Here is a 25,369-nt window from a genome sequence, read left to right as displayed (position 1 = left end):
CCAATGATCAGCAGCCATTAGTTTGTTATATTTTGTTTGACATTAAGTCCGATGGAAGACCACTGCACACACATGTGGGCTTCTTGATTAAAAAATAGAATTCCATCCATTACCTGCTCATATTTGGAATTAGAAGGTTGCATGTGCTTAGATGTGAAAATTTCTGGATAATAAATATTACTAACATTATAAAGTAAAAAACAAGTTTTATAATAATGTATCTTCTAAAGTGGCAGAAATAAATATTGCTAACATGATAAATAATAAATCAAGTAGTTATAAATTGCAATATGTCATTTTATTCTCTATAAACAATGTTGATAGTGTAAATGATAACTAAAAGAACCACGGAATAAAGTAGCATAAATATCTTAAATAGAAGACCACAAATATTCAATGTCTGATGGAAAAGAACTTTTTCGGACATTTAATTTCCTATGACATAATTGAACTCAAATATTTTTTTTTCAGTAATTTCAGTTTTGAAAAAAAAAGTCTTTCCGCTGATGTTATGCTTCATACTTCGTAGGAACATTCTAACAACTGAAATTGGGAAGTAAATTAAACAAATTATCGTCCCATTTTTAAACTAATAGATGCAAATAAGAATTAACAACATAAGAAGAGAGAATGCCTAACCTATAACCTAATTTTCAGGCGTCCCGACGTGAGCGTCCTCCTGCTGCGGTGGTGCTGCTGCCGGACTGAACTAGAGTTGACTGCCGAGGAAGGAAGCAAAACAACTAGATTCTCCCTTTTTTTAGTTGAAACGATGCGTCATTGAGGGGACGCGACGTGCGCCTCGCTACCTCCCTGAATTCCTCCTGCCAATCGAGACCGCCAAGAAGCAGAAGTATTGGGCTAGCTAGGCATTGCTTGCGAGAGTGGGGGCTGAGGGAACTGAGGGTTGGGTATGATGGCCCCCTGCCCTATGTGGTCGCGCAATTGGTCTAGGTCCAAAGCTAGCTCTACATATGGGGATGGGGCCAGCACATCATGTAGTGAGGGTGCCACCGTGATCAAATGTTGCTCAAACGCAGCCACTTAGAGCATATCCAACAGACTCTCCAATAAACTCTCTAAGTTAAATTTTGGCCATTTTAGCAAAATATCTCACTCCAACAGCCAACAGCATCTCTACTAGAATGGCTAAGTCAAATGACTGGCTAAATTCCTCTCCTCAATAGCCAAACTTGGCTAGCCCAAACAGACTTGCTATTCGTGGATCCCACGCGGATAGCCTTTCTCTCACCTTGCACTACCCGCGTACTGACTCCTGAGAAGGTTGCTAGCGAAGGATGCGGCGGTGGGGCGGCACGACGGCGAGCGTTGCCATGGCCTCCTGCTCGCCGGCCGCCGACGTCGAGGGCATGAAGGGAGTGCAGCGGCGAGGTGTTGTCGTTGCCCCGCCTCCGACCCCGGCCGCGTCCGCCTCCGCCCCGGCCGCGTCCGCCGTCGCCGTCATCTAGTGCCGCGCTTGTGACCTCGGCCCCCTCCGCCTCCGCTCCACATGTCATCATCGAGGTCGCCGTTGCTGAGGTCGTCGTAGAGAGCCACCGCCGCCGTCGCCAGCCTTTGCGCTGTAGAGTGTCGAGAGAAGAGGAAGAGGAGAGAAAGAGGAGAAAGAAAGGTGTATTTAGAGGCTGATGTGTGGGTCCCAGTGTCATAGGCTCATAAGGCCATTTATGATGCAGTGACGGGGCATTCAGCCTATGTAGGCCAGGTCGGAGATTCTCCTCCACGTCGGATTTTTGCGAAGCCTCCCGAGGAACGGGGAGCCAAATCTTGCCACGAGTTCCTCATAAAAAGTTACAGATTTGGGTCCACATTTTGTCATGCACACGCCACAGGGAAGGGAGAGAGAGGATCGGAGGAGAGGCAACGAGGAGGAGGGGAACGGGAAGGGATCTTGCCGGAGGAGGCAGCATCAACCGCCGCCGAGGAGCTCAACGCGACGGCAGCCCCCACTCCGTGCCGCTGCTGGGGAGCTCGTCGACCCTCCCTCCAGTCGCCACCTCCTTCGGAGGAGAAGAGGGTGGCCGCCTCAGCGCCCTCGCCGCCGCTTCGGGGGAGGAGTGGATCTTGCTGCCGTCGCCGCCGCTTCGAGAGAGAAGAGGGGAGTGGATCTCGTCGCCCCGCCGCCGTCGCTGCCGCTTTGGGGGAGGAGAGGGGGGAGGGTGGATCTCGCCGCCGTCGCCACCCCGCCGCCAACGCCGCCGATGCCGCCCTGCCGCTCGCGCTCTCCAGTGTCGACGAAGAAAAGGAGGAGAGGAGAGAGATGGGAAAAGGAGAAGAGGAGAGGAGAGAGACCGGAAATAAAGTGAAAAAGAAACTAGTGGGACCCTCTGTAGTTCGTAGGTAGGTAACTTGCACTGTGGAGTATGTAGCTAATGGGGTTCTTCATCTAGCCGGCAAACGAATCAGAAAAATCGTGTGGCGCACTGCTACTGCCCTAATGGAGAGTTTAGATGGAGAGGCTGTTGGAGCAAGGAATGTGTTTGGCTTGACAAATCAATTGCAGAGCTGGCAATATAGGTTTTTGGAGAGTCCGATTTGGAGAGGCTGTTGGAGATACTCTTACGAATCGATGGAAGAAGAGGAGGCTAAGGCCCGGTTGTATTCTTCAACTCCAAACTTCAGTTTTCTCGTTTTTCATTAGCACGTTTTTAAACTATTAAATAATGCCTTCTTTTAAAAGAATTATTATCACATTTGTCAAACTGTTAAATGATGTATTCTTTTAAAAAAATATATGTAGTAGTTGTTTTTAAAAAGCAAATAAATCCAATTTTTAAAACTTATAATAATTAATATTTAATTAATCATGTTTCGCGTGTAGTACAATTTTTTCTCCAGTTTGAAGAATCGAGCGAAGCCTAAGTGTAATTTTGTCAAAATGTAATTTTGTCAAAACCGTAAAAGTGACATTCTAACAAAGAAAAACCCTTTAACCAGATAACGTTTTAGCAAAAATAATCCCCATTTTATCGTCCTGTACACTTGTCTGTGTGACGAGGAGACTCCTCTAACGTTGTACACTCCTAGAGGAGACAGAACCCCTGACTTTATGCAGTCTGCAGTTATACCACTAACATGTGGGCCACAGATCCTCTGACTTTGTGTGCAGTCTGTAGTTGTGCCACTAACATAACATGTGAGCGCAGACTGCACAAAGTGGATCTGTTTCTGTCTGCCACGGGTTCCTCGTCTCTTCCTCTCCATTTCCACAATTCCACTAGCGTGATCCCCGGTTTTGCCTTCCCGCCTCCCAAAACCCCCACTGCCATGGCGCCGCCTCACGCGTGCCGTGAGCACCCCTAAACCCTAGCCCCCAAAGCTTCACCTAACCATGGGCTAATTGTTCCTCCTCCTCCTCCTCCCTGCAGACACCGGCGCGACGCAGCGGCTGCTCCTCCATGCGGCCGCCGACGGTGACCTCCGCCTCTTCAAGAGTGCGTGCGGCTCGGATCGATCGGCGCGCTCCGCGGGCCCCGATCCTTCACTGCCTTCTACTTCCCGTGTTTTGGTTGCTCGATCGGGGGCTGATTTTGGGTTGGGGAAATTTGGGGGGTTGGGATTGATTCGACAGGGATTGCTAGTAGGCTGGACGGCGGGGAAGGACGCCTCAAGGAGGCGGTGGAGGCCGTGAAGTACCGCGGCGCTGGGGCTCTGCACCAAGCCGCCCGCAACGGGAGGACCGCGATGTGCGTGTACCTGGTCGAGGAACTCCAGGTGGACATCAACGCCGCCAACGAGTCAGGTAATCTCTTCGTTTTAGCGAAAGCGACTTCCCAGATTTTTTTTTTACAGGTTGAGAAATTTGAGAGCTATGGCATTTGTGGTATTGTGGGATGTGGTAACTTTGCAACACTGGAGCCGCACGGTGGGTGAGTTTTGGGGTTGGGGGGGGGGGGGGGGGGCTGGGTTGGATGTACGTTACTTTGATGTGTTTAATTCATGGCAAATTTGGTTACTTGTACTGTTATAGTCATAACGCAACTGGACAAGGTAATTAATTTGAGCAAACAATTTCTGAAATGGTTTGCTTAAGTTGAGCAAGTAATTTATTGATTCTGGTGAATAATCTTTTAAACATCTTCTACTGTATTGTGTAATCTGGACATATTGTAGGCCATATCTGGTTGTTCTTTGTGCTAGTTCTTTTTATTTAGGCTTAGTTGTTGCATCATTGTGCTTATTTTTTTAAGTTGCCATGGAAAAACTTATGTTTGTTATGCCTTGTTTTATAGATTAATTATGGTTAGATGATATGTTATTTAATTGTCATGTTTCTTTCTCAATTGTTCCGGATTTTCAGGATGCAATAATATAATTGTTTGTAACACTGCTTAAAAGAAAATAAGTTTTCTGAACACCAAAATATCTAAAAGCTATTATACCAAACATGATTATCATAAGTCAACCTAATACCAAACAGCACCTTATTATTTTAATTTTGTTCCTTTGGTACTTATCAAACTGATATCAACAGAATGCACTTGATTCATCACGTTATCAACAAACCTCCTATCTTTTGTTTGTTGATAAGTGATCAGTGTGGATTGATCTCTTTTGTTTGTTACAAGAAACCCTGATTTGTTTTTTTTTTCAATGATTCCAATAGGTGCTACGCCACTGATTTATGCAGTTCTGGGTGGGATTGTGGATACTGTGAGTTATCTTCTTGATCATGGTGCAATCCTGATAAGCCCAATGAACAAGGGCTTGCTCCTCTCCATTTTGCAGTTGAACAAGGTCCCTTTCAATGCATATGGTCCCTTATTTTATGCATGCATGGCTGCACACCACTGTTTTTTTTATATTATTTGTTTCTAGTTTGGAGAAGTCTGTGGGTAAAATTTTAAGGGTTAAATCCAATTTTAGCCCCCTCAACTATCGCAAAAGTATGAAATACCCCCCTTAACTCCAAAGCATGTAAATTGTTATCAATGGTTATGCTAATTATTATGCAACTAATGTCACTGCCACTAGTGTTTTACTCCCTCCGTCCCAAAAAAAAAATCAACCTAAGACTGGGATGTGACATAATCTAGTACAACATATCTAGACAGAAGCATGTCCAGATACATTGTACTAGATTATGTCCCATCACAGTCCTAGGTTGAGATTTTTTGGGACGGAGGGAGTAGAACTCTAGTTCTAACTTCTAATCTTTGTGGCCCTTTTGCATTCTCCATCTTCTTTTAGCATGTGATGTCATCATTTCCTTTCCTAATCCCTTTTCCCCTTGTCGCTAATTCCCTAATTTGTTATAGCAAGCCAAAGAAAAGGGAATACAAGAATTGGGATAGAGTAGAGAGTGTAGGTCCATTGAAGTTGATATCCTTTGTTTTTTAAAATGATCACATATCCTTCACAAGTACCTTGTTAGCATTTCTTTTACACAATTGTGTTCTATACGATGAGCATAATGATATGTACTAGGTATGTTAGAGACGCCATAGTGGAGTTCTTTTTTTTCTCTCAAATGGCAGCTATATATGTGTAATCAAGGAGCGACTTTCGTTGTTGTCAACTCTAAATCTTTGACACAAATTTTATTGTGACGTACATTTAACTAGTTTGGTAGGGAATATATGCATGTCATTGGAGAGTAACTACTACTGTATTAGTTTGCTGGAGCCTGTAAACAATAATATACTTAACAACTTAACTAATACTATTACTGCATTTAGGAGATAGTTGATGAGTGACTATTACAAATTTGGGGACATAACTGCTTCTATCAGTATTATAACTGTTGGCTACTTGGCTCTCATCATTAGTTGTCAAAATATGTGAGCATGAGCCCATTTGTTATTCTCCTGGTATAAAGGACATCAATTAGAACATGATGTAAACTGGACATTAGATGAAAAGGTAGTGTCTCTAGTATAGGTAATAAAATTAACTAGATTTCACCAGTAAAACTGTTGGAGTGACAAATAGCTTGCTGTATATTCTGCCCTGCTACACATTTACAATAATGCATAATAGTGACCTATTGTATACACAACATTTCTAATTCAGGAAATTGCGAGATATTAAAGGTCTTACTAGTGAAAGGAGCTGATGTTGATTCATCTTCTGACTGTGGGACGCCACTGCATGTTGCAGCCGTGAAAAGTCATGATGGCTGTATGAAGATTTTATTGGACCACCATGCAGATGTAAAGCTTTCTTATATGATTTTCTTCCCTTGCTTGCTGCTTACATTTGAAAGATTCATTATTTGATCTGGCAGAAAATGTCTATCGCTGTCAAATGTCATAAGTGAGCCACTTTTTACCCTGAAAAGAACAACCATGAAAAAGAGCGGGTCATTTGGATGAAATGAGTATTTTCAAACCCAAACAAAATAATTATTAAAATGATTTAATTGTAAATAGGGATAAATTGAAAAGAAAACTGTTCATAGTGCAATGTCAAGGTCATTGAGATTAGATGAGGTATTAAACTGGTAGATAGCATTGAGGTCTTTGTTAATTTTTACAGCGCCCCTGTCCTCCATCTGTTGAATGAAAACTTGCTTAATAGTGATTGGTTACATAAAGGAATCGAGATGTTGGAAGACGGGATGATGAATTTCACCCTAATAATGGAGACAGAGGAAGAGCAACTTTGGTGGGGTTACCTGAGTGTGAAACATTTCTTGACTTGCCACCACAGTTACAAAATCCAGGTCGGACCAGCAGTCTGACCCAAAAAAAACTGGACCAAGAGCCTTGGTGTAGAAATTTTGTGGGTAGGCCCCACTTGTTAGTCGGTGTGGCATTGGTGAAGGTGCCATGTTAGCATCCTGTGGCACACGTCAGATTTTGGACTGGCATTGGTACATTCAGCAAGTTTATGGGTCTAAAGATGCGGTTTTCAAGTTTATGGACCTAGATGACACCCACGTACAAGTTTAAGGATCACCAGTGTATTTTACTCTAATCTTTATGTTCAGTAAAAAAAGTAAATCCCTACTGTGTTGATTAATGTTAGCTCACCAACAGTGTGCATATGGTTTATGTGCTTTTGCATTACCTATACTGTAAATGCATATGACAAATGGATGGTTGAGATCAAAACATGAGAGGATTCAAAGGCTACTATTTTCTAGATAATGTGGCTCAATGCATGTTAAGTTTTTGGTGCCAACTATATAGGATATATAGATATTTGTAAATTTATTTATGATTTTGGCAACATGGTTTTATTTGATATTCTGTTAATATCTCTTTCTTTGTCTGCAAAACATCTGCTAACATATGTCATGTCTGCGTACTGATTTTTCTTAATTATCTTGTAGTGTAATAAGGTATTTTCCACATTTTATACACCCCTCATCGTGGCGCTTATGGTTCGCTCATTGAAATGTGTGAAGCTTCTGATTAAGGTGATATACTGTGTTTTTTACATCCAAACTGAAAAATCACATTATTGAACTCCTCTTTAGGAGGCAGTACTTTGGTGGATATTTAATTTTTCATATTGTATAAATTATGACATGCTTATTTAGGGAAGGTATCTGCAATATTTTTTTTTTTGTTAGGCTGGTGCTGATATTAAGGGTGCTGGTACTTTTACCCCCTTAATTGCTGCTGGAACTGAAGGCTTAACTGATTTCTATAAGTGCTTACTTGAGGCTGGTGCTGATCCTAATGTGCCTGATGAAGTAACTCTCTTTTCCTTTCTGCACTGCATTTTCTTTACTCTATTGGATGGTTGCTTTCACTCGTGGAAATTATATTGTTGATATTCATACTTTTATATGATGCTCTATTTTGTGATCTCATCTACTATATATGTCCAATGCCCTATTGATAGTTATCTGGTGAGTTTTTTTTAACACAATACGTTGTTCGTCACATTCTTTTTTCCATCTTAAAGAAACTCGCTAATCCAGTTTTTCTGTTATGAGTTAAGAATAATTTGTTAATTTTATGTCTGAATTCAAACTATCCTACTTGTTCCATAGACATGCACATGCATATAATTTCTAGGTACACAACTGAGCAATTATAATTGGATTGGTTTCAGATTGTAGTACACATTTATTAGATGGTTTATATTGTCAAGCTGAATTTATGCATGCAACATCTTTTTTTACATATAATTGATAGTTCTCAGAGGAACTTCACATGATCGTTTTTACCAAACAGTTGATCTCATGCAGGCAATCTCTAAGCTAAACTATAAAATAAGGGACAATTGCATCCATGCCCCCACTTTCAAATCCAATTGCTGTTTTACCCCCACTTTTTAGGGTTTGCAGTTTTACCCCCACTTTTTGAATCTAAACCAGCCGTCTACCCCCACTTGTAACAGCCGTTTGGTGGGTCCCATGTTTTGTGTTAAAGAAATACAAAAGGAAATAAAAAAAGGTTTTAGGAAATATGAATTTACCTTTGTGCCCCTAAGGGAATGGATAGGGACTGAGTCTCTCCTCCCACCCTGTGCGTGAGTCAAAATCAAAATCGAAAGGGAACCCTTCCCGCGGCGAGGGCGTGCGCACGGCGGCGGCAGCGGCGGTGAGGTCGTGCACCCAGTGAGGCCTTTTGCTTTCCTTCCACGCGGTGGCAGCCACTCCTAGGGGTTAGGTGGCGGCTGGACGCGAGAGATGCCATTTCCTTCCTAACTCCCCCAATTTACTCTATTAGCATGACGTGAATGGAGTACATACTACATAGACCCAACAATATGTAATTCGTAATTGACGTTTACTGAGAAAGTAGCTAATGTGCTATATTTGTATGGGACACTTTGTAATGCTATATAAGTGCCTTGTGCTAGTTGTGTCAAAATTTTGTTCAAATTTTGTACTTGGCTTGTATTTGTGATTTTTTTGTTAAAGTACAAAAACATCACAAGAGATGCTCATATTTGAATTATTTATAACAATCACACAATAGGGGCAAAATCACACAAGCTGAAAAAAAAATAGGGCAGAAATGCAATAACCACCCAGGGTATAAATGTCCTTTTTCTCTACAACTAACACCGTCAAACGGCTGTTACAAGTGAGGGTAGACGGCTGGTTCAGATTCAAAAAGTGGGGGTAAAACTGCAAACCCTAAAAAGTGGGGGTAAAACAGCAATTGAGTTTGAAAGTGGGGGCATAGATGCAATTGCCCCATAAAATAATGCTGCACTAATATATCAAAAGTTCCATCATCAGCCTCACAGGTAGCATGTTGTCTATTATGATATGGTTGAAACTTGATGGCATGGTGTAGATTTATAATGTCAATTTGATTGCAATTTGTTTGCTTATTCTTGGGAGTCTTCTTTTGTATGTATTCCATGTGCTGTAATGTTTTATTGTTCTACTTCTATGATATAAATCTTATAGCTTTTCAGAAAAAAAAGATATTTTCTTTTCAAGTCGTACATGGACTTATTGGATTTTTGGTAGATCTGTGCGCTGGTTTTTGTGCATTCACCAGAAATTTTTAATGCAATCAGCACTCCTTTTGCTTGGCTGCACAGATGATATTATATTGCAAATTAGCTATTGCAGTAAACTATACCAACAGTTAATTTTGCAATTGCAAATGCTTAATATTTGTTAATTTTGAGCTTTAGATAACTCGGTATCTTCTTAGATAATTTTGAATATGTCATTCAGCGATTTTAGTGATGTGATAAGCAAATATTTATCTCATCTAGTAGTTCAGTTAGTCAGATATTTATATGCTTATAGTTGCACAGTAAGATGTTGTAGCACTACAGGGTGCATCTCACTTGTTTGTGCTGCCACGGTTCATGCATTGCACGTTTATACCTTTCTGCACTTATGTTAATATATCTCGCCCTAGTAAACTGTCCTGTTCCATTTTGAAACAGTTTGGGCGGCTTCCCATAGAAATTGCTGCACTTCAGAACAGACGGAAAGATGTGGAGATCCTACTTCCAGTAACTTCTCGCATTCCATCTGTGTATGATTGGAGTGTTGATGGGATAATTACTTATGTAAACAAAAATGTGCAGGTATGAATTAGGTCATCCTTGTAATGTTTAATATTGCTACCTAAATACCTTGCATTTGCTGTGGATAATAAAATGAGATCCTACATATCCTAGTACTGTTTAGTATAATGTGATTTTGCAGCAAACATGCCCGTCTATTTTTTTCAAGGACTGATGGTGTTTACACTTGCTGATTTAAAAATTTATTACTATTTTTAGAGGGACTGTAAACTTTACTCGTATGCTACATTTATATACTATAATACATTGATGTTGATATTATATTGTGATTATAAGGCCAAATAATTAAAAAATAGCATATAGATTATGGAAAGTTTGGTATGTACTTTTGCCTAAGGAAGCAATGTGGAGGTGGGTGGGTGGCAGATTCACTACAAGTTACTGCTTAGTAGTATTAAGACTGGGTAATTTGCACTAGAGCATTTTTTGTATATAAATTCTTAAGATATATCACCCTGACTCAAGGTTGATACAAAATCTCCATAAATCTCTGCTGATAGGGGCGACAGAATTATAGAAAAATAAAGCCAATTATCCATATGCTGTCTCTTGGTATGCTGCTTGAAGTTTCAATTACTAGCTACTTGAAGTGTTGCCTTTTATTCACTATTTTTGCCTTTTTCAAGTATGACTGTGCAACCAAACTGAACTTGTCAGATCAATATAATTGGTGAAGATTTGGGATGTGCATTCTATTGAGGTGGATTTGAGATTTTTGTTTTCCATTCCATTGTCTCACTATCATGTGACCCAGCCCATACGCTGTTAAAATTCCCTCCCCCTCCCCTACCCCTTCCTTCTTTTTTTTAAAAAAATTCTCCTCTTGTCTATGAAAGTAAATTTAAATAGCCATATGCAGATGATGCAATCCTTCACAAAAGATTCTTTGTTTGCATATATCTATTCAAATATCTTGTAAAGTGAAGGGGATGGATGTAGAGCTCACCATCATCAACAAGTCATTCCAAAAAAGATAGCATTAATAACTACTCCCTCCGTTCCTAAATATTTGACGTCGTTGACTTTTTTAAACATGTTTGACCGTTCGTCTTTTTCATAATATTTTGTGAAATATGTAAAACTATATGTATACATAAAAGTATATTTAACAATAAATCAAATGATAGGAAAAGAATTAATAATTACTTAAATTTTTTGAATAAGACGAACGGTAAAACATGTTTTAAAAAGTCAACGACATCAAATATTTAGGGACGGAGGGAGTACAAATTAAGACAATATGAATGTATGTTCAAAAATATGAATCTAGTGGACACTGGACGCTAGTGGAACCTTTCTACCACTAAACCTATATATTGTTGAGCTACTGTATTTGTTGTTCACAATATACAAAGATTGAATCTTGGAATGTAAGATGACCTAAAAATCAACATATTGATTAGCCTTCACATGCTTGTCCTCAACTAGTATCATCTGCTTCTTTTTATAATTTCAGGATGACCCCATGTACAAAATAAGACCAGCTGATCTGAAGTTAGAAGGAAGTAGGGCATACAAGAGAGAGGACTATCTTGCTGCCACAAAACTCTACACTATGGTATGTGTTTCACCCTATTCTATTACCAAACTCTCGTGTAGTGTGTGAACTCATGATTTGATGACCTGCACAGTTTTCAGTCTCTAGCAAGAATTCAAATAGTAGTGTAATTCATGTTTTTAATTGATTCCTTTACTGCTTTAATTTTCAATTTTCTTGAACTTTTTACATTTATGTTATACTACCTCTGTCCCAAAATATAATCATTTCTGTGAGTTTTAGCAAAAATTAAGGTTGAGTTGAGAAATGGTTTTGATTGGTTTAGATGAGGATAGGTGGAGAAATCAAATGCGAGATGGCTGTAAATTGTAATTGGTTAAGAACTTGAGATGAGAAAGTAGGTGGAAAAGTCACTATATTTATGGACAACTTCTGAATGCCATAATAAGTTACTATAATTTGGGATGGAGGGAGTAAATTAAAATGCTAGTTTCCTGAGAGGTCTGTTAAAGAAGCCATCCTCATTGTGATAATGAGCCAATGCAATGTTGCTATCATTTTTTCTCTATTTGGCATTCCTGGCAATCTTTGTTATATAATATCAAATAGGGTTTTTTGTAACTTGTCTTTGTGTTTCGCTATTGAAGATAATCTAATATGATATATATTTGCTATGCTCCAATGTCGATTTGCTGGAGAACTTCAGTTGTACTGATGTCACACCAGACTGTACATCTGTTATACAACCACTTCAACGGGCATATCACTCTATTGGATTGGATTCAAGTACCAATTGACAATTGTGATAACTGTTGGTATGCTTTTTTTTTTCCCCTTCTGTTAGGCGATGAATCTTGAATCTGAAGATGGAACCTTGTACTCGAATAGGAGCATTTGCTGGCTTAAGATGGGTGAAGGAATGAAAGCTTTGACAGATGCTCACCTCTGCAGGATGTTGTGTCCCGATTGGCCAAAGGCCTGCTACAGGGAAGGGGCTGCTCACATGTTCTTGAAGGTGAGATGTAATATTTATTTTACTTCCAAGCTGATATTTTTCTCAGGCAAAATCGTTTTTTATATGCAACACTTATTTTGTTTTCAGGACTATGATAAGGCTTGCGATGCATTTCTTGATGGTCTTAAATTGGACCCAGCGAATATGGAGATTGAAAATGGTCTACGGTAACCTATTTATCTCTGTCCATGTGAAATCTTTGGAAATAAGCCTGTAGATACATACTTCATCCATTTCACAATGTAAGTCTTACATTAATATAAATATAGGAAATGCTAGAATGATTTACATTGTGAAACGGAGGGAGTATGATACATGTGCTGACTTTTCCTGATGAATTTAATCAGATAAAATCTTGTAAAGCCTGTAGATGATCATCTCATCTTTGGATGTACCATGTCTCTTCTTTGTGATGCCTGTTTACTACAGTGATTGACTTAATCTTATTGTGCAGGGAGGCTTTCAAATCATTGAAGAAATCTCGTGCTGCCTGAATTACCTGTCAGTTCAAGAATTACATGTCAGTTAAAGACTCAAAACTTGTACTATGTAATTAACTCAATCTGGAGTCCGGAAAACAAGAACCTGGTAAAAACCTTTTGCAACTGGCACGGCTTTGTAAATTTTACCTAAAACTGATCGCAACTATTATCACTGAATGTGACGTTCCAATCTACGAGTATTTTGTTGGACGTCGAGCAGTCAAGTATAATCAAGCAATTGGTATAATAAACTTTATATATATATTACATCCACAATAATTGCACGACAAATACAGGAATGGTTACATGAACATCAGTAGACGGCACTTCGTGTTCAATCTACAGGAATCCTATATTCTGCACTTACTACACAATAATATTCCGATGAACCTAATTGCCGCCGGCTACACAGAACGTCGAGGTAGAGGTACACTGCCACTGACATGGCCACCTCTGCCTGATCTTCCACACCGATCACTTCATGTGCCACCGCCGACGCCTCATCGTGACACAAGCCCTCCCCGCATGTTGGTATTCCTTACGACCACAAGCCCACCCCGCATGTTGGTATTCCTTACGACTACAGATAAATCCGCAAACGTACGAAATACCGTTTAACACTTCATCTTCGAGTAACCATAAAAGGATATCATACTAAGGGAACGTGTGTAATCTACCTAAGGCTAAGACTATCGAAGAAGTAATTTCCTATCTGTTACTTCGGGCATCGACCCCTGCTGGTCTACCAGCGTTGTTCCGGCTATAACTCTATGATGTATCCGAACATGGAGAATTACTGGGATGGGATTCAGGGTTGTCACCACCTGCCGTCTACCTCTGACAAATCCGTGGGATACACAACAAACAAAGTTAATCTCTAACCTAAACAAACAAAGTTAATCTCTAACCTAGACACCAAGTCTAAGTTATTAATTACTACTCTAATACTTGCGCAGAAACTTCCTTATTTATCCAGAGTCATAGTACTATAGCACTTAATACGAATACTAAACAATTAACCCGCAAAGATATAAATCTATTTTACTTAGGCCCTGTTTCTTTCAGTTTAAGATTATTCTAATATAGATTATAGAACTATATTACTATAAGCTGGATTATATAAGCCGATATAGAATAAGCTGCTAGCTGTTTGTTTCTCTGGATTATTATCTGTTTGTTAGTTGTTAGCCACCCAATAATATAAAAAAATCACCTTTAGAGTGGCTTACCAGATTATAGTAATCTAGCTTATAGATTATAATAATATATCATAATAAGCTATCTGTTTGTTTCAGCTTAATCCTAATAATCCAAATTATAATAATCCTAAGCTGAATCAAACAGGGCCTTAGACTAAGTAATTAAATAACATAACAAATGATCCCGAATGCTTACTTAGTAGAAGTTTCTCCGAACCCGGAGCAGAGTGTACACGGCAGCTCTGGTACTCCTCCAGAATTCTTCCTAGAAAGCTACACTCGTTGAGGTAGAAGTCGTATAGAGCGTCAAACTTCCGGGCACTCCTCAGAGCTTCCCCTCACTCTCTACATGTTTTTTAGTGTACAAAAGATACAATAAAGCCTCTTGTAATTCAGCTCAAAGTTGTGTGTGTGAAGTGAGGGAGATGAGCTCTATTTATAGGTGGAGGTGTCTTGGGAGTGTGGAGATCATCCATAGCATCAAAAGAGCATCTTCCTTCTCCTCTTGCCAAGTGTCCAGTTGATGACGGTTTCCACGGTGAAAACGGCCATAACCGTTATTGGGGGAGACGTTTGCTACTGAACTAAACTTGGGCCTGGGCCAGCGGCCTCTGTCAAGGTTTGGCCGAACCCAGGGTTCGGCCGAACCTAGGGTTCAGCAGAACCCTGGCTAGCTTCGTTGGCCCTGTTTTTCCTCATGGACACTGATTTTGAGGCCTCAGTCCATTGACATGGTGGTTAGGCTCATTTAGAGGTATTTAATTGGGTTTTTTGGTCCAAAACTCCATAAGTTTGGATATGAGTTTGATTATCCTCCTTCATGTATATTTCTTCTCAACTTTGGTAGTTTGTCACCTGCATCCAAATATATACCAACACTAGTGAAATGATTAGTAATAAACCATACCACTAAGTTAGATATCATATTTTATTTTATTATATGCAGGTATTGACGGTCAGATATTATGATTTAAGAACCGTCAACAACTCCCCCACACTTAACCTTTGCTCGTCCCGAGTGATGACGCTCTCTCTCGTGGCCCGATCTTCTGGTGAGAGGATAACTCTCGCTTTGATCGAGTGCGACGTTTGCGACGTGGCTACCAACCAGAACAAGTCCAGGACGCCATGCAATCGCTACACCACAAACGATGTCGTACCAACCGTGACGCGCGGTTGATGATCCCTGCAATGCAAACGAGAGAACACTGCAAGAACAAGATAAGATGCAATCTAAATATTGCGATTAGGTGATTAAGCACAAAGGAATAGATGCGATTGAAGTGGTAGATCTAACCGACCCAGCAAATCAACACACCAACTATTGGGGGCTCTAAATCTATAGTTGCCGACTAATCGAACGAGGACTAGAGACAAGGTAAATGGCACTTGGCAACATTCAACTAAACAAAACCCAATCATTTTTGAGGATGTACAAAGCTATTTATAGAGGAAAATAAAGCTAGGGTTAAGTGCTAATTCGTGGAGGTGGAGAGAGACACTTCCGAGATGGGCCTAGTCTATTACAAGGCCCAAGGCCCAAATTCGGTTTCAGCAACAGCACTGTCTTGTTTTAGCGTTTCCCATTGACTCGAGATGAATTTGGACATGAGACTGGATGCGTTTGAAAGGTAGCGAGATAAGCTTTCCACAAAGTCCAATATCACCCAAATCGGAGTTGGCATGAAGGCGCTAGGTCCGTTTGAAGTCAGTACTGTCTCCGGAGGCCGAACTGGATTCCAAAACTCATTGGACTTTAATATCTTGTAGATGCTCCATTCATCCGATGTATTCTTTAGCAATGTTTTATATTTCTCATGCTTGGTTGTATGTATATACTTGATGGTCACATCATCCTCCCTTGTCTGGAAACCGTCCTCGGTTTCTTCTTGCAATTGGCGTCGTAGGAGAAATCACATGAAGAAATAGCAAACAAGAAATTATTGTGTAGCATCGTTTGTTCCTCATAAATACAATTTACATAAAGAGAAAACCAACTCACCTCACTTAATGAACATTTCTTAAAATAATAGCGTGACTTGACCATAGAATCTAATGGTGCACAGCACTCCCCTTCTTGAATATTGTCATCGATCTTCAAAATAGGGTTAGGTAAATTTATCCGAATAGCAACAATGTTATACGATCCATTTAGTTTCTCACATTTTTCCATATTTAAAGGAGTATTCACATCTAAGCATATATAAACACGATGCACCATATAATCTCCTCTATTATTATATTTACCAATGACATGATAATTATTCCAAGAAAAACATGGAAAATCATAAAATTTCTTCTCTAAGGTATTTAGATCACAAGGAGCATCAAATTCGATATAACCTAAAGTACATAAAGAAGACAATAATTTCAGCTCTTCTTGGTCATCAGCAATAACAAAGACATGTTTATTTTGAGTGGAAACCAAATATTCAGAAATAGAAGTAACGTGTTCTTTCACTAGTTGTGGCATGTATATAAGTGAAGCATTGCACAACTCTTCTTCATTACAAGCATTATCAATATCAACACAATCTGAATTTTTAGCTTGTGATAAAGGCAAATTAGAAATATGTTCCACTAGAGGTTGCTCTAACATAGCATAATTAGTGGACAATTGTAGCATATCGCAATCTTTCTTACCTTGGTCCAGTTGACCATCAGTTAAATTACCTGAAACACTCTCTTGACCTAAAACACTCTCTTGACCTAATTTAGGTGCTTCATTCTTCTTTTCTTCAAAATTGTTTTTACCTTCCTGCACGATGTTATATACAATAGAAGGCACAAGAATATTCTCATGTATCATAGGCATTTTTGTTTTTTTCTCAATCTGACTTTCAATATCGCAAGCATGCAAAAGTAACTGAAAAACATGGCTATGTGTTTTATTTTCAAGCCTATGCTGAATTTTTAAATCAAGCCCATGTAAAAATCTTTTAATTGTATCTCCTCTAGACTCCTCTATACCACCTTACAACATACAAATTTTAAATTTCCGATGGTACTCTCTCACGGTTCTATTCCCTTGTTTCAATTTTTGCATTTTCTTTTGTAAATCACGAATATAATAATCGGGTACAAATCTAGCTCTCATCATTGTTTTTAAGTCATTCCAAGAACCAGGTTTATTACCGACAAGACAAATATCACTCCACCAAAGAGATGCAGAAGAAGTAAAAGAACTTGTTGCTGCCTTAATCTTTTGTTCCTCGGACCATTCATAATATTCAAGTTCATCTTCTACTATTAACTCCCAATCAATATAGTCCCGAGGATAAACCTTACCAACAAATGAAGGCAATGATATCTTATTTTCACAAACCTCATTATGTACCTCTTCTTGATGTGAAAGCCAATGTTTTATATGCTCAATCCCGAGCCAATGTTTTATATGCTCAATCCCGTTCTCTTTATACACACCTATCATTGTTAGTAGAAAACAAGAAAAACAAACAGATGCATGTAACTTCTTATTAACAACAAATTTTGCTTGTGGGGTTGCAAGTCACTCAACACTCAAGCATATACCAAATTCTTATAATGTTCTCAAAGAATGCAAAGCAAGTCAATCACCGTGGCTGGTTCGTAGCACAATGACATGCTTGATGAGTGGAGCGATTGCAAAGCCGGACCTGTAAAGGTTAGTAGTATGTGGATCTTGGTAGGCTTAACTATATCACAAAGAATAGCAAAAATCAAACAGATTTACGAAATTGAATAATAGTCCAAAGTACTCGTCAAAATTGCTGGCCTAGCCTAGACTCAATCCTAGCTCAAGCAAGCAAATGATCAACACTCGGACTAAAAACAACTCTATTTTATCACACCGCTCTCTCCAAGGAAACCAATAGACTTAAAAAATTTCCACACTTTCCTTTTTTTCTGATTTTTTCTCTTTTTTATTTTTTTGGTGCGGCTCTTTTTTTTCTTTTTTTTTTTGCACCGTCTGCCTTTTTTTTATTTCTTCTTTTTCTTTTTTTTTAACAAGCGGCAGCTATCAATGGAATAGCTGTCTAAGAAAAAAAGTACAACTTAATTATCCAAGCAAATGTAGGTTTACTTAAACATCGTGGGAACGCTGGAAGATTAGGGGCGCCACATCAGCGATTTTTGCAAAAAAAAACCCTTCCCCTTTCGGTTAATTATGCACCGGTCCTGTTGCTGTCCACCGTCCGATCTCGCCGTAGGGTTGATCTGGCCGTCCACGTGTCCCGCTGTGCTGGCCCTTCCACGCCCGTGCGATCGTGGGATTGTGGACGGACGGCCTGGATTTCGCGAACCGGTACAAACCCTAGCCGCTCGTCCTCTCCTCTCCCCACGCGCGTCGGTTTGTCCGCCTCTCCACTCGCGTGCGCCGTCGCTGCTTCCTCCCCTCGTGTGCGCCGTCGTTGCCGCAGCTCCCTCTCCTCTACCGTGCTGCCGCCGCCGCTCCCTCCCAATGAGCCGCCGGATCTCCCAGTGAGGAGGCCGGGGCCGCCGGATCCGGTGACCCCGGTCTCCTCGCCGGCGGATCCGGCGCCCAGACGCCTGCCTCCTCCGCTCGCAAGCGCCATCGCCGTCGCCGCCGCAGCTCCCTTCTCCTCTACCGTGCTGCTCCGGCCGCCGCCGTGTCCCTCTGCGGCCGCCGCCCTTGCTCCCGATGCCACATGACAAAAGTGGTGGCCGCCTTGGCCTCCTCCGCTCTGTTCCTCTCCTCTCTCCAGCTCTCCTCACCCTCTTCTCCTCACTTCTTTACACCTTCAACGTGGGCTCGCCCTGCCCTGCCCTGCCCTCTCACGCTCTCCGTCACCGCCACCGCCGCCGCCGCTCTCTATTCCGCCGCCGTTGCTGCCCTCTCCTCCGATGCCGATCCTGATGTCGCCGCCTCCGTCCAAACTGCCTTTACTGTGTGCCAGGCGTCGGCACAAGCCGCCGGTGGTATTTGCCGCCGTTGATCCACAACCCCACTCTTCCCCTCCACAGGTTAGTCCTAAACTCCCTTGCTCCCCATCCTCCATGTCCCTCTTCTCTCTTTTCCCTTGGAGGTAGGTGCAAGGAGCATTTGTTTTTGTTTTTTTCTCTTCACAATTTTGTAACCTAGAAGATAGGATTACTAAACCATTGTGGATCCCATAATATTAAACATGCCAGTTCTATTGTACTTTTTATATCTTGATGAATGTGTATGATGATTTACTTGATACTACTTTGATCAAACACACATATTGCTGTCATGGTCTTCTTGGATGCTATATTGCTATTGGCCAACTTAAGATGCTTCAATTAGGTCTTTTTAAGACTTCATCAGAATAGTTGCACCTAACAAAGTAAAAACCAGCAACTTAGATGGCCCCTAAAGATGTCGAATAGCCGTATCCCTAATTCGTCACATTAAATCTGAATGCAATAAAATTTGTGAAGAGAACTTGTGGATTCAGGAAGTTGCGCTTCCTTTTGATTCACTATCGTGGCCTACCCACTCATGAGTGGACTATATATATGTGTACATGATCTATTTTATTATCCTTGTGATGGTCTGCTGTCATTGTGCTCCATATGGATAACACAAAAACACACACACACAAAATATAGAAGCATCGCCTTGCAGTTGCACTTGCCAATTATTGTATCTTCTATTTGGAGGTTTCGATGCTCTTTTGTTGTAAATGTTTAATACTATGTTGCCAACTATTGTAGCTTCTATTTGGATGTTTGGACAACAAGGTCGACGTTGGCAAGGCCGTGCTCGCGGCGTCGCTTCCTGGTACCTCCAATTTCTTCTCTGGCCCTTACCTCATCTCTTTTGCCAAAGATTTTCTTCCAATCGGCAACCCTTCTTTTGCAGTGCCAACAAGGACGCCCCCATGTGGTTCCCTGCTTGCAGTTGGGGCTTTCCTGCATTTAATCAAGCCTAGGATACCTTTCAAATGTATGCAATGATTCTCTTTGCTTGCCAAGGTAAAGTTCCTTTTTAGACTGCTTTGAGATTAATATTTGTGCTTCTTTTTTGCCTGCATAAGATGTACACTTAGAAACATAAATAGTGTGGATCCATCTCAAAGCCTTTAGGATCATAATATAAATGCCCTACTGTTTTTTATTACTACTTTTTAAGCTTCTGGTATCCCTCCATTGCATATGAAGTGTGACATGTCTATGTGAGTTCTGTTTTTCCTCCATAAGAATCAATTACTTTTTAAAACAACATATAAAATTATAAAGTCATCATGACCTATTTAGAACTAAAATTTTAGCTATCATTGACCTATGTTGAAGCCATGGGACTTTTTTTGGTTTACACCACCTTGCATGAGGTGCATATTAAAGTCTGTGTACCTTAATTTGGTTCTTCCTCTTAGCTAGAGGTATAGTAAGACATACTAGCTGGAGGGCCTACGATCCATTGATAATGTCTCACTGAATGCAAATTAAAAGAGTCTTAAGTGTCTACAGATGTTTCTAGATTTTAACTATATTGTGCTAGGGTAGAATGAATCAGACTTGACCATGTTAAATCATTTTTTTTGCTCACAGGTTTACCTTGAAATATTTGTTTTCTTTCAATCTTTATTGAATAAATGTTTATGGTTTTACCTTGAATTGTTTTTTAAATCTTTCATTAAATAAATGTTTATGTTGCAAATATCCAGTGTCAGGTGATGGTTCGGCTATAATATACACTAGCTTGCGCCCCTTTTTGTCTATGATATGCATTTAGACTGTTGTAGGTCACTGGCACAAGTTCATCGCAGTCGCCATCGTTACCTGATGATTTGTTGCCCGGCCTTCCCGTCTCTAGGTCAGCTGTACATCAATCACCCTCCCCCCCCCCCCCCCCCCCCAATTTCTTCCTCCTTGGCATAGGTGACTTTCAATAGTCCACCAAGGAGTGATGGCAGGATAAAAGTGACACTTCTCTACCATGCCGATCCATCCCAGAAAGCTTCTCCGACCGCTACATTCTATTTTGCATTGAGGTAAAGCCAGTATAGAAACAACAAGTATTCTCACCCGCTTTAGCATATTGCTAGCTTTTTTTAGTACTACAAAATTTGTTGTGTTGTATATATGTAGAGTTCAGGTTACAGTTTCCAATCCAACCATACGCTCATTCATTTCTTCCTTAGAATGGAAATATTTGTGTTGGAGCATTTTTAGAATTCGAACAAGCAAAGTTTTGTATAGTATCACAACTACCTAGCATCAGTGATAAATATAGATGCTACTCAAAGCTTTTTAATTAGTATAGTATTCCTTTTCACCAGAGTTGATATGGGAGAGAAATTATAGAACTCCTGAAAAGTGATGTGGTTTTTTATAGATGTGGGATATTTAAGTATCTTAATCTGTTGATTTAAAATTATTGTCATTGGCAAGCATTGATGTTATATGTCATTGATAAGCATTGATCTGATCGCTGCTTAATCTCTTTTCCTTAATTTGTATTGAAAGACTACTAGGAAGTATTCAATTCTTAACCGTACTTAACACTGATCCAATACAAAGATGATCTGATTGTTCACCATCAAGTGAACACTGTAGTTTACCAATACACAATGTGTTGATTTCTCTACTTTCAGATATATGTGCCAAAGCAAACTTGCAAACAGCCTTCTGTTGTGTGTACAAGTTAATGGTAATTAAGTCTCTTCAATATATTACGAGACAGTTATGCTTAATACAATGTTCAATTGTTAATTCTCTTGAACCAGTTTGAGCAATTATGTATACTCAATTCAGCGGCATCATGGTCAGGCGCGGTGTAGCGCGCCAATATTTCTAGTAGGTATAGTAGCTATTAGTGCCAATCGGCCTAGGAGAGCTCGTGCATGCATGCAGGCTACTGGGTGCACAGCAAGGAAGTATCGTGTCTCTCTCAAAGAAAATCATGCATCCATATATGTGTGCGCAGGAAATTTCGGTCTCGGTACTGTTTTCTTGTGCCGTAAAATAAGGCATCTAATCTGATCTTTTACGCTAATTACAACCGAAACTGATCCTGGCAAGGAACCCAGCAACAAATCAACCAGATGACGATGAGGAGACTCTAAACCGGCGACACAACCAGTCGCTAACTCAAAACCAAGATTAATCAATAGCTATGACCAGCACTGACACGACGAGGGACGAAAATTCAATAATGCAAACAGGATGATAATTGCAAGGCATGAATCTATGGTTTAGTGAACGGAAAAGTGTTGTGGCTGTATAGTGGATGATGGGAAAAAAAATTACAAAACCAAAGTCCTCACCAGGCAACTGAAGCTCTAGGGCAACTCCAACGGTTATTTGGCACATCCACTTGGGAAAAGGCCCAATCACTCTTTTCTAGTCCAATAGGGAAAGGGTGGCTCTCCCTTTTAAGGTGGCTTCCTCCTCCCAAGCTAAGTATGGTGGGATTATTTAGAGGCTCACACAGTCGCCATCCGACTTTGGCGTCTTTGCCAGTGGGTAATAGTGAAGGATGTCCTCATCATTCCCACCCCCTTAACAAAGGGCCAGCTCTGATACCAAATGATAACACTCTCTTGTGGCCCGATCTTCTGGTGAGAGGATAACTCTCGCTTTAATCGAGTGCGATGTTTGCGACGTGGCTACCAACCAAAACAAGTCTAGGACGCCATGCAATCGCTACACCACAAACGATGTCATACCAACCGTGACGCGCGGTTGATGATGCAATGCAAACGAGAGAACACTGCAAGAACAAGGTAAGATGCAATCTAAATATTGCGATTAGGTGATTAAGCACAAAGGAATAGTTGCGATTGAAGTGGTAGATCTAATCGACCTGGCAAATCAACACACCAACTATTGGGGGCTCTGAATCTATAGTCGCCGACTAATCGAACGAGGACTAGAGACAAGGTAAATGGCACTTGGAAAAATTCAACTAAACAAAACCCAATCATTTTTTAGGATGTACAAAGCTATTTATAGAGGAAAATAAAGCTAGGGTTAAGTGCTAATTCGTGGAGGTGGAGAGAGACACTTCCGAGATGGGCCTAGTATATTACAAGGCCCAAGGCTCAAATTCGGTTTCAGCAACAGCACTGTCTTGTTTTAGCGATTCCCGTTGACTCGAGATGAATTTGGACATGAGACTGGATGCGTTTGAAAGGTAGCGAGATAAGCTTTCCATGAAGTCCAATATCACCCAAATCGGAGTTGGCAGGCGCTAGGTCCGTTTGAAGTCAGTACTGTCTCCGGAGGCCGAACTGGATTCCAAAACTCATTGGACTTTAATATCTTGTAAATGCTCCATTCATCCGATGTATCCGTTAGCAATGTTTTATATTTGTCATGCTTGGTTGTATGCATATACTTGTTGGTCACATCACCGAATGAAGGCTATGGACTCTTAAAAAGGGTTATGGCTTTGTTACTAATAATCATGCAAATAAATTATTCAAAGCCAAACCTGAACTTGTGGTTGTTTGTAGTGTCTACGATACGATCCTGACTGTAAGTGACATGGATTGGGCTCTGTTCCATCTAGACTATGATGCGTTTCATCCAACGGTTGAGAACGGTTCACAACTGATGATAACGTGGAAACCTGATGTTTGAGCTTTAGGTCCTTAATTGCAGTAAGTGGGCATTACCTTTATAGAAAGAAGGGACTAGGTGATTACCTGCGCTTTTCATTACAATCGAGTTAGGAGTAAAAAAGAAAAAAATAATGATAGATAGATTTATAAAACCTAATGTGGAAATGTTTTGAGAGGTGATGATTGGATATACTTGCATATTGATTTGTAGAATTAAATAGATTGTAGATGATGTTGCATGCTTGTATGATGTTGAATATGTAATCATTGCTAGTGGATGATAATGTGGTATGGTTGGATATTAAGCTTTAGAGTTGGTGGGTTGTAATTTATTAGAAGTATAGATATAGATTACAGGAGCACACGTACGCACCATTCATCGCTGCATCCTCACACTATAATGGACGCCTGTGGATTTTTTTTAGGGTAGGAAGGAGAGTGCACTGGTGAAAATTTCATAGTAGTGATCATATGCAATCTTTTTTTTTTCTTTCTTCAATATATTGAAATTAAGGTTGGACTCGAAAATATCCAAAACTGACATAATTTCATGAAGGTGTTATAGCGTAAGCCAGCAAGTCCAAATGTTCAAGCAACAAATCATTTGTCAGGTCCTATAGACCAATAATCCATTAATCATTGATCCATATTTAATCTATACATCATAAATGTATATACTCCTTGTGAACTATATCGATCTTTCATGGCAATAATGCAGGCTCTTGCAGATCCAGGTCCATCAAGATAAAGAAGGGTTGCAAACTTGCAGCAACTAGCCAACTACTGTGTGTACATCGATCGCCTGCTAGATCGAGCCACTTCGTCGTAAAAAAATGACAACACATTTAGATAGTATGTGTTCAAATTTATTTCAAAAGTTGTTTTTTAGTGTAGCCAGCTCGTCGATCCTCCTCACCGATCTCAAAGGGATCGAGAAACGTATGGACCCCCCACCGTCAAAACTGCTCATACACATCGATCGTTGCTAGATCGATCAATAATCAGCTACTTCCTCCAACTCAAAATATAGGTATTTTTAAGATTGGCACGTGTATTAAAAAAGTGGGTAATAATGATTGAAGAATATGTGTGATTGGTTGAAAAGAAAAAGTAGTCGAAGGAGAATAGTTATGATTGGTTGAGAAGAAGAGGTAGGTGAAAAAATAGCTTCATTTTGGGACAAGGTGCTGTAATAGAAATAGCTATATTTTGGGACAGAGGAAGTACTCTCTTCATTCAAAAATAATCCATCCCTCCCAAAATAAGTGTCATTTGTCTTATTTAATATTTTTTATGATTACTATTATTATTATTAGATGATAAAATATGAATAATATTTTATGTGTGATTAATTTTTTAAAATTTTTTATAAATGTTTCAAATAAAACAAATGGTCAAACGTTCGACATGAATACCCACAACTGCACTTATTTTGAGACGGAGGTAGTACTACTCCTACCTCTATCCCGTAATCCCAAAATAATTATCCCAATAGAATACTGAATGATCCCATTAATTACTTCTCATCTAAATTTCTTCTTATTTTACCTTCAATTATCTTACACATTTTACCTATAAACCATTTAAAAAGTGTATTATTTTTTTCCCTCAAACCTTAATTTTACTAAATAATTTATAATTATAATTAATTTGAGACGAAGGTTGTA

The 25,369-nt window shown here is 40.0% G+C and overlaps 1 protein-coding gene and 1 long non-coding RNA gene across 2 annotated transcripts; both read left to right on the top strand.

The window, feature by feature from the left end:
* The first annotated feature begins 3,268 nt into the window (after positions 1-3,268).
* Positions 3,269-13,192, top strand: LOC127762080 (uncharacterized). Its single transcript, XM_052286436.1, is given in 13 exon segments — positions 3,269-3,307; positions 3,387-3,452; positions 3,590-3,760; positions 4,625-4,696; positions 4,699-4,755; positions 6,031-6,170; positions 7,295-7,381; positions 7,538-7,660; positions 9,832-9,975; positions 11,432-11,533; positions 12,318-12,488; positions 12,576-12,655; positions 12,943-13,192. Coding segments are annotated over 13 exon segments (1,275 nt in total). The 5' UTR covers positions 3,269-3,285; the 3' UTR covers positions 12,983-13,192.
* A 5,349-nt stretch (positions 13,193-18,541) lies between these two features.
* LOC127762083 (uncharacterized) lies at positions 18,542-20,968 on the top strand. Its single transcript, XR_008015361.1, has 3 exons — positions 18,542-19,134; positions 19,849-19,915; positions 19,997-20,968. It is a non-coding gene; the product is annotated as an uncharacterized LOC127762083 (long non-coding RNA).
* Positions 20,969-25,369: the final 4,401 nt, after the last annotated feature.

Source organism: Oryza glaberrima, chromosome 2, assembly GCF_000147395.1.
Source record: "Oryza glaberrima chromosome 2, OglaRS2, whole genome shotgun sequence".
In the NCBI taxonomy this organism is placed as follows: domain Eukaryota; kingdom Viridiplantae; phylum Streptophyta; class Magnoliopsida; order Poales; family Poaceae; genus Oryza; species Oryza glaberrima.
The sequence above is the reverse complement of the archived record's forward strand: the minus strand, read 5'-3'. Positions and strand labels throughout refer to the sequence as shown.